This window comes from Loxodonta africana, chromosome 5, assembly GCF_030014295.1.
Source record: "Loxodonta africana isolate mLoxAfr1 chromosome 5, mLoxAfr1.hap2, whole genome shotgun sequence".
Lineage (NCBI taxonomy): Eukaryota > Metazoa > Chordata > Mammalia > Proboscidea > Elephantidae > Loxodonta > Loxodonta africana.
The window spans coordinates 53405508-53416649 of record NC_087346.1 but is presented as its reverse complement, the minus strand read 5'-3'; the positions used below and the strand labels follow the sequence as shown (position 1 = coordinate 53416649).

Here is an 11142-nt window from a genome sequence, read left to right as displayed (position 1 = left end):
GGCTGAATGGAAGGCCAGACAGTTCAAAATGTGTCAAAAGGGTAGGCAGAGTACATACGTAGAAATGCTAGTAGGTAAATCGGTGCAGTGACTGAATTTTCTGGAAGTTCTCAGTAAAGTGTCTCAGGACATTAAATGAAAGAAGATGGAGGGATTGGTACTGTAAATTCAAGAACAGAGAATATATGAAAGATTCACCTATGAGAGTGTGAAAATAACTGAAATAGGAAAATATATTATGATTGCTAAGTTTCAATAAGGGTCTTCTGAATGGGAATTGGATGAATGATAAAGATGGTTGGTTCAAATCATAAGTGAAAAAAGGGAAGATTGATGTGTCAAACCTAATACCAAAGTAAACATAAAAGATACTACAGAATGAAAGAAAAATAAGTAAATAAAAGCCATACACAAAGCAGAAGAAAATATAAAGAATTAAAAGGAACTAATTTGGCTGTGTGAAAAACTTTCTAAGCGTAATGAAAAGGTAAAAAATAATAATAGATTTTATTAAATAAAAATGCAAAATAGTTACAGGGGAAACGTCATAAATAAATTAAAAGACAATTTCTAAGCTAGGAAGTATTAGTGGTGATGTTAATATTCAAATACATGGAACTTGGTCTAAGACTGTATCTTAAATCAACGTATCAACAGCATAAGTTGGTATTCCAAGATCAATATCTTTAATAAATGGGAAAAACAAAATATTAACATAAACAAAGTGAAACCTACTGATTAAAAAAAAAAATGATGGAGGGGGCAAAAACATAAAAGATAAGAAATGATTTTTTAAATACTGCATTTATAGATATATCTATTGCTGTCGAGTCCATTCTGACTCATAGCAACCCCTATAGGACAGAGCAGAACTGCCCAACAGAGTATCCAAGGAACGCCTGGTAAATTTGAACTGCCGACCTTTGGGTTAGCAACTATAGCGCTTAACCACTATGCACCAGGGTGCAGAGGAGATTAAAAATAATAAATTAAAATGTAACTTTATACAACATATTTTAATATCTCAATAAATAAATATTTGCAATATATAATTTACTAAAATTCACAGCAAAGTAGGCAACCAAAAAAGATTAATAATCATTTAAGGAATATGGAAAGGTATCAAAGTATTACCGTGGTATAAAGAATTTCTGGAAAAAAATTCAGAAATATTCACTAAATGTCTTAAAATATCCAAGTTCTGGTTCTGTTAACTTAAAACTACTCTAAAAAATAAAGACTTGTGCGGGAAAGGTACACATCAGGGTTGTATCCTTTCACCATGCTTATTCAGACTTTATGCTGAGCAAATAATCCAAGATACTGGACTATATGAAGAGGAAAGGGGCATAAGGATTGGAGGAAGACTCATTAACAGCCTACGTTATGCAGATGACACAACCTCGCTTGCTGAAAGTGAAGAGGACTTGAAGCACTTACTGATGAAGACCAAAGACTACAGCCTTCAGTATGGATTACATCTTAACATAAAGGAAACAAAAATCTTCACAACTGGACCAATAAGCAACATCATGATAAATGGAAAAAAGGTTGAAGTTGTCAAGGACTTCATTTTACTTAGATCTACAAGCAATGCCCACGGAAGTAGTGGTAAAGACATCAAACGACGTATTGCAATGGGCAAATCTGCTGCAAAAGATCTCTTTAAAGTGTTGAAAACCAAAGATGTCACTTTCAGGATTAAGGTGCACCTGACCCAAGCCATGATGTTTTCAATTGCTTCACATGCATGCAAAAGCTGGACAATAAATAAGGAAGACCAAAGAAGAACTGACATCTTTGAATTATGGTGTTGGAGAAAAATATTGAATATACCATGGACTGCCAAAAGAACAAACAAATCTGTCTTAGAAGAAGTACAGCCAGAATACTTCTTAGAAGCAAGGATGGTGAGACTTCATCTCTTATATTCTGGACATGTTATCAGGAGGGGCCAGTCCCTGGAGAAGGACACCATGTTTGGTAGAGGATCAGCAAAAAAGAGGAAGACCCTCAACGAGATGAACTGACACAGTGGCTGCAACAACGGGCTCAAGCATAACAACGACCATGAGGATGGCATGTAGGACCAGGCAATATCTCATTCTGTTGTACACCCAGTCTCTATGAGTTGGAACTGACTCCACGGGACCTAACGACAACAACAAAAAAGTCTACTTGAATTTTTTTTAAAAAGGCATTTTTGAAACAAAAAGTTTTAAAAATTTTCAAGATCATTTTTACCAATAATACTAATTCTATGAATTATTCTTTATGGCATAATCAAACCTGGGGACAAAGGTCAGTTAGGAAACTATTATCATAGGGCTATTCGTAATAGTAAAAAAAAAATTGAGAACAATAGGGAACTTGTTAAATATTCTATGGTATACCCATTCAATAAAGTAGCTTGCTACATTTCAAAATTATATTTTCAAAGAATATGCAATGATGAGAAAACATTTTTGCTATAATTTTGGTGAAGCTATATTACATATGTGCTGATGTATTATCTTTTTTCCATAGTACAAAATTATTCCATTCTGTAAATTCTAAACAAATTATACCTACTAATGAACACTTCGTAATCTCCCAGTGGAATCTACTATTAAAATTATTTTTTAAATGATTTTTAAAAATACATTCTTTTAACAAACTTTCATTTAATTTTTGGTAGATTTTTTTTTCCATAGAAAAATATATTTATAAATTTCTGGAATATTTTAGAAAAAAAGGAATATTTAGACATAAGTTAAAATGAAATTGAACTAAATTTTTTGCACCTTTTTAAAATTTCCATCTTGATGGGAAACTTATCAGTCCAAAAATATAATCTGAAGTCTGAACTCAAACCTAGAGGGAAAATTTTAGTCAACAGAATTTCGAAGTAATAGAAAGGAAATAACTCAAAAGAAATTATGAATACTATCTCATACATACATACACACATGTATCAATATCTGGGTTATAACATTATAATCAAATAAATGTATTTATAAAATACAGCTGATTTTTAGTTAATGGCTAATTATCCACAAATAAGTCCTAGTGGCCTCAATTTTAAAATGTAGATACAAAAATAAGTAAAAAAAAAAAAATAAACATACAATGTGATTTCAATTCGCTGTGTATCATTGATTTATGTATTTTAATAATTTACCTGTTTTTTTAATCTAATCAATTCCGCTACTTCTACATAAATATAAAATATTAACTTCTGAAAATTATTCCCAATTGATATTTCCCAACATTTTTTCTATATGACCTGCAATAGTTAAAAACTATATTTAAAAATAAACTTGTATTATTGAATGTCAAATAATTTCAGCAGAGTTTTTTTTAAGAGAAATGTATTTAAAATTTTCTATAATACTTAAATGAAGGATTTTATCAAATTAAATTCATTGAAGTTTCTTCTAATTTTTTTTTTTTGGAACTGGAGATATTTATTTAATGTATTTAAAAATAATTTATTCACTCCTGTATGTCAGATATTAGGGTAGGTGCTAGAGTTGGAAGTCAGACTGGGACAAGCTATGCTGCAGTAACAAACAATCCCCAAATTTTGCTTAAGGCAAAAAAAAAATCTCTCACTCATACTACATGTCAAATATGTGTTGTTGGGTCTGTCAAGGACTCAAGCTGATAAAGTTATTCTCATATAATAATTGGCAATTTCAAGTCCCAGGAAATTAATGTGAAGTCTTATCTAAGCCTTAAAATGCATGTATTTGGTTAAAAGACTTACTCAAGAAGAGAATGTGGATAAATCAATTAAAATTGATGATATTTTATGTGTGTGTGTATGTTTACATCTAAATCTATTTTTCTCATTGAGAACTAAGTCAATGAGTAAATTTTTATTTTCAGATAAGATTAGCAATTTATAAGACAATCATCCTAGAATTTTCCATTTTGTTAATTTATTCAATAAACATTTGTTGATATACTACTATGTACCAGCTTCTGTGGTTGAAACCCTAACAATATAAAATTAAATAAGTCCCCGCCCTCATGGAGCTCAGATTAGAATCCATAAGTGAGTTCTCGTGGGTTAATAAACCTAAAATTGTATGCATACTTTTTTGTTATGGGCACACATACATTTTCCTCAAGAAAAAGATATCACAAAGTAAAATGGATAAAATTAGATTTAATGGCATTTGTTAGCTGCAGGTACCACTAAATTCAGTTAAAAAAGGAGAGAAATATTGTTCAGCTAAAGATTTAATATGATCATGAGATATGCCATTTTCAGGAATGACTTTGGTTGAACTCTGAATTCTTTAAAGAAACCCAAAGATTGTGAACCTAAAATAAATATTCTAATTTGTATCCCACAAATAAATAAACAATTCTGAGACCACCTAAATACAACTCAGCTACCTGCTTCAGGAAATACTTGATCCCAGAAGAGATTATGAAGAGGCAAAATAACAAAGTTATCAAGACTAGCAGCTTTCTGATCAATGCTTGCTTCAAGACCTTGACCTCACTGTGCCCACCAATCCAAAGTTAATAAGTCATAAACTTTGTCCAATCTCAACCAGTTCTCCACTTTGGTTTGCATTCAGTATTAACTCAAATTAATTACTGTAAGTCACTATAAAATATTTCATTTTTAATACTGTGGATGGGAGTAAGATACCTATTTCACCCTTAATCTCAAAAGAGTTATAAAGGTCTATTGTGAACACAATTTCCGAAAACTTGCAGGCTAATTTACCTTCTTCTTACTATCAAAAAGTCCACAGCTTAAAAGAGACCTTTATTCACTATGAATCTAAATTACAGCATCCAAATTTACCAAAAGAAAAGAATATTTGATTTGACTAGATCCACAGGAAATTATTCTGAGACTGCTAATAAATTCATGATTTCAACTGATACTTGAGGATCTCAATTTATGTATGTGAACAAGTAAATTTTATAAATTGCAAAAATTTAAATAAATCATATGTTGTAGAGCTTATTTATAGATAAATTGTTAAATTTAAATAATTCTAAAAATGTCAGAGTTTATCTTCAAACATGTCTTCCTTAGCCAAAGGATTTTGATCGGTCAGTAATACGAATTAAAAATATGGTAAGGACTTTAATGTAGACATTTTTAGTACTTTCTGGAAATCATTCTATTCTTGTGTCATTGATAAGAGAGAATTATCATTTACAAACCTCATATGTTGCCGGGCCAGGAGTTGTCTCTTTGGAATCTTCAAAACGCTTTGATGTTTTAACAAATAAGGGTATGGTGTAAGATTTCTTTAAAATAGGATTGTATGTTGCAGGCCCTAATAGAAAACAAAAGTAAAAACAATAAATAAAATACATTTAGAATCATTGATTGTGGTCACACACATATTACTCTCAGGTTCATGCTCTTAATGAATAAATTCTGCAACAAACAAGCTTGTACCCATTCCTGAATGCTGAAATTCATTCAGTTTAGGGCTCTGAAATACAGTAAGTATAAAATAGTGACATCTGTTTACTCAGTAATTAAATGCAGCACAACAGTAATTTCAAAAAAAGAAAACAGTGACCCTTCAAGATAAATATACATCACAAAAAAAAAGATACCTAGTACTTTTATTTCCTAAACATTCATTTGTATGTTCACTAGGAGGTAGTGCTTGAACTGCATTTGGAAACCTGAACAGGATTTAAAGAAGCAGAAAGGTTTAACAGCCTTCTGGGCACTAAACATGATAGAACTCAAAGCACAAAGATAGAATTTACATGAAGAAATTGGAGGCAGTAAACAGATTGGTTGAATGGAAGAGGGCCTAACCTGAAATAAGGATTTTGTACATAGGCCAATGATTTTCAAATTGTATTCTATAATGCCCAAAATTCCATGGAACTGCCCAGGGTATCTAGTGGAGGTTAAACTCAAGAAGGCTCTTGAATTACTTTCTTCTGAAACAGCTCTAGACTTAACCTGTTTTATTTGTTTGGGTATCATTTTTATTTAACAAAACTCTTTTTTTATTTAAATAAGAAAAGTTTTATGAAACCACTGCCATGATCAAGTAGGTAGCTCTTAAAGATTTCAGACTGAAAAAGATTCATGAAGAAAATAAACTCTGGCAATACTGGGTGGGATGGTGTGATGCTTAATTTTATGTGTCAACTTGGCTAGGCTATGATGACCAGTTGTTTGTTCAAACATTAGCCTAGATGTGGTTATAAAGGTATTTACATGTGATTAATATTTAAATCAGTTGACCTTAAGTAAAGCAGATTATCCTCCACAATGTTAGTGGGCCTCATCCAGTCAGTTCGAAATCTAAGAGCAAAAACTGAAGTTTCCTGAGGAAGAAGGATTCTGCTTCAAGACTATAAATAGACGTCTTGCTGGAATTTCCAGCCTATTGCCTGGCCTACCAATTTCAAACACAAGACTTGCAGAGTTTCCAGACTGTTGCCTGAATTTTGAGCTTGGCTGCCCCTACAATGAAATACATCTCCGTCTCTCTCTCTCTCTCTTATTGGTTCTGTTTCTTTGAGGAACACTGACTAAGACAGACGGGATGATTTTAAGCTGATCTGATTCAGAGGCACTCTGATAAGGATTTTACCAACATTATTAAGGGAAACGAAGAGCAACTCAGAACATTTTCTAAATGATGTAACGGGCACTTAGTATGGATAGTGATTGGAAGGAGATAAAATAGTGGCTGTGAAAAAGGTGACAGAAAAAAGGAAACAAAGAAGAAAGATGTCATCTAGAGAACATCACAAGCTTGGTTTTGAACCAGTAATGTTTGAAAAAAATGGCAGGATATCCAAAAAGAAATGTCTGGAGTACAATTGGAGATGCATGCCTGAAGCTCAAGTGAGAACATGGGCCTGGAGAAAAGGAATGGAGTTACTTAGAAGCAACAGTCGAGGCTTCTCTAAGTGAAACAGCACACTGAGAGAAAACTAAATAGTTGAGGACTGAAAGTGGGGGCTACATATAGAAAAGAAGGAGAAGACTCAAATAGTCTAGTGAGTAGAATCTGGTTAGTACAACTTCACCAAGAGAAAATAGGGAAAGGTTATTTTTTCCCCCATTCACATTTTAACCAATACTTACTGAATGGGTATTACATGACAAGCATTGTTTTTCAAGAGGGTGTTTGAGGTCTACTATATCAAATGTTTCAAGGGGAGAGAAGACTTCTCAGAGAGGTCACTATAAAGCATGTAGAATATAACTGTAGAAGTGTGGGGATCAATGAAACTGAATCAGAAGGCATTAAAGAGCTACTGTGTGGGGAGAGAAAATAGAAATTTAGGCATAAAATATTGACAATGAGCATAGTAAACATGAACTAGTAGATCAGACATAAAGGTATTAGTAAAATACAAAATTAATGCCTCTGCATCTTCCTAGTATACACACAATTCAAAACCACTTATTTGAAAAACAGATTCCTCTTGATATTTTAAAATCTAACTTTTTTTTAGAATCGATAGGTTCAATAAGAAACATATTTAATCATTTAGCTTCATTAAAATAGGGCATTTCAAATTTTAAAATAAAAAATGGCACTAACTGTAGCTCAATCATTCTAATGTCAATTCAATTACTAGTATAGATATTCAAAGTTATAAAGCCTTTGTGGGAAGCTAATGTGTTCTGCTCAACCAAATGACAAGTGTTGTAGCGAATCTCTTCTATTATAAAACAAGAGCATGCATGACTTTGAAATAATATAGATATAATTTATATTTACACTGCAGAGAAAAATGCACACATATATAATAGATTTCCAGGTATCCTTTCATACATAAACTAAAGTATTCCTGGGAAAATGTGTCAGTTACTGCAGTATCCAAAGAAGAACACTAACATTAGGAACTGCGTGCCTAATTCCACAGTCAGCCTCCCTGGAAATCGCAAGTTTAACCATAAAGATTTATAAAGGTTAATGCAACAGGTAAAGCTATTATCCAAACCCTATCGTAACGGTAAATTCATTTTCAATTATGAAGAAATATAGCCTATCCCTGCCCTTACCATCGTGCTACAGAAACTGATAAATATTTACACTCATGGTGATAGCTCATTAAAACAGAAAAAATTATTCAAATGTAGTGGATTTCCTTGTATTGGAGTTCCTTTGAGAAGTGTTAAGTGAAGCAAAACTTCTTTTAATATGCATCTTGCTGCATTTTATCACAGCCTGTTTTAAGCTACAGAGCATTAAAAAAAAGGTTTATTGCATTTTTATCTTAAAATATATTTTCAATTACTTAGCTACTACTCATATGATACAGGATGATACAGGTCAAAGACTGACATTGCTTCACCAGTTTTGCTTCACAGCTGGATTGTGTGGAAACTATCTTCTATTTATTTACCAAAATGCCACATTTTAATCACAGGTCACGGAAGAAGAAACTTCTCATTCCAAATCAAACACCTATGAAAAGTCTGACTGAATCAAGACTAGTTTATAACGGGAAATTCAAGAGCAAGTGATTCTTATAATTACATATTTTCCAGCCCTATGCCAACTCACTCTCTATGAAATGTCAGCCAATGCTACAGGGCAAACATGGAAGAGAACAGGAACAATGAGTAATTTAAAATAAAAATCTGTGCAACTGGCCCTTTGATATGACCATATTGATACATCACAGCAGACTCAGAAATAACTGCTTCTAGAAATAGAGCTATAAAATCTCATGTAAAGGCTGTCTTCATAATGAGCTAAAATTTATGAATCATGTAGTCATTTTTGGTAATGAATACTGGGTCCTTTTTTCACGTGAAGGTGATAGAAGTCTACTGAAAAGTACATATCCCACAAGTGAGCGTATCTTTAGGAATTAAAAAGCATTTAGGAAAGTGTTTGTTGAAATAGGCTGCATGGCTTTAAAATGTTATTTAGAGAGTTTAGAATTTTATGGAACACATTTCCTCACACTGATTTTATTTCTCAGCTTTACAAATGAAGTAACAGCAAAGACAAAAGACTAGTACACATGGAAGTATTATCATCAATGTCAGAGCCACATTTAGGTTTAATGCCCTTCTACTGCTTCTAAGACTCGATTTGATTTAAATGGCACTTCAGATTACGACCACAGAACTGCGCAGTCTATTAAATTGAGATTAAAAGTGATGGGAAACCACACAGAATCAGAATGCTGCATAAACTTTTAACCAAAATTTCCATGTATGGTTTACCATCCAGTTAACTTCTCTATCCAGAAACAAAATAGGTATTACACGATTTAAGAAATAAGACTTTAAATATTTAAGGATGATATCCTAAAGTTGCTGTAGACTGTCTAGGAATATTGCCAATGCGGTGCCTAAGAAATGGACAGTTACAATGTGCTTCACCTTAAGTAGACTGAGAAACACATTTATTAGCATATACCTAAACCATGCACCTGCTAAAACGTGTGTTCCTGGCACTGATTAACCTATAGGTTGTCACTGTTATGACACACAAATACAAAAATCACATGGATTTGACTTGACTGAAATATCTCTTCAGACAGCAATGTCTGTTTATCTGTGTACCTCTAAGCACATACTTATAAAAATGTGGATCCATAAGCCCTGTCAAATGAAGGCTTTGAACTGCTGCTATAAAAAGATACTCTCACTCTCTGATAGCATAAGTATGTTGTACAAATTTGAATGACTTCCCCAGTGCTGTAAATATAACATACTTTCCGCTTGAATTATAGGAGCCAAGTGGAAGGAAGATTGATCACTTTTCACCTAAAACCACTTTGAGGTAGGCAGAATATAAATATGTAACACATGAGTGATTTTTATTAATGAATGAACAAAGTTCTCAAATAATCAACAACATATGAAATGGTCTTAAGGTAGATAAAAAAAAATTTTTTTTTTTTTTTTTATACCTCACCAAAAACCCATCCTTGTTGAGTTGATTCCCACTCATTGTGACACCATGTGTTACAGAGTAGAACTGTGCGCCATAGGGTTTTCTTGGCTGTAATCCTTACAGAAGGAGACAGATACCTGGCATTTGGCCTGGAATATTAGTTTCTTCTCATAACTGAATTTTGCTTCTTATAGTTCACTGTTCTTATTTCAGGGCTTGGGACCAGGACGCTAAGAAAATTATTTAGGCAAAAAAAAGTAGAGTAAGTCTCAGCATATACTCCAGCTTCTCTTTGATCACTTTCACATGAAAAAAGGACCCAGTGTTCAGAACCAAGAATGACTACATTCTTCTCAAATTTTAGCTCATTATGAAGACAGCGATTATTTGCATGAGCCTTTATAGCTTTATTTCTGGAAGCAGTTATTTCTGAGTCTGCTGTGATGTACTGAAGTGGTCATATCAAAGGGCCAGATGCATAGATCTTTATTTTAAATTACTCATTGTTCCTGTTCTCTTCCATACAGATGTCACAATTCTAAAAAGCAAATTCTCTTCAAATTTCCATGTTGCCACTTATGAGTTGTTAAGGCTGCCACACACTGCTACTTTGCGATAATACACTCATGTAATAAACAACAGTTGGAAAAAAAAAAAAAAACCTAGGGTTAAATGGTTTTTTCCTAGAATCCAAATCGACTTAAATCCCATCTTTTGGCAAAGGCTGCCTCTCTGTGGCAGAAAGTAATATGTCATGTTCTCTGAGGAACAGTTTTCTCACCTTTTTTTTTTTTTTAAACTGGTAGAATAAAAAACTCATTGCTCTGGAGTAGGTTCTGACTCATAGCGCCCCATAGGACAGAGTAGAACTGCCTCATAGGGCTTCCAAGGAGCCCCTGGTGGATTTGAACTGCTGCTCTTAACCACTGTCACCAGGACTCCAAACTGGTAGACTAGATCTGTTTGATATTAAAAATATATAGATTTAAATACAGCATTTTTACCACCTCCTTCAGGATCTCATTTTTGGCTTCATGTTAGGAAAGGTTTTTGAATCCCAAGGAACAAGTCTCACTCACTCACCTAGGCATGCATATGTAACAAGAGGTAAAAATGGTATTTCTACAAGTAACAGAAATCAAGTAGAGTACAATTTCTCAAACACTACGGTCATGTTTGCTTTCTCTTTTGAAGGCTGAAATCATTACTCACTTTACAATGAGTTGCCTTGCTGGTCAGAAAGACACTTATTAGTAGGCATCATGTTGTGGTTGTTAGTTTC

At 33.1% G+C, this 11142-nt stretch overlaps 1 protein-coding gene across 1 annotated transcript in view; it reads right to left on the bottom strand.

Moving 5' to 3' along the window:
- Positions 1-5163: 5163 nt before the first annotated feature.
- Positions 5164-11142, bottom strand: part of STPG2 (sperm tail PG-rich repeat containing 2) — a 377601-nt gene continuing 371622 nt past the window's right edge. The window contains exon 10 of the mRNA XM_003410448.3: positions 5164-5291. Within this exon, the coding sequence (XP_003410496.2) occupies positions 5164-5291 (128 nt within the window). The remainder of the gene's footprint in view (positions 5292-11142) is intronic.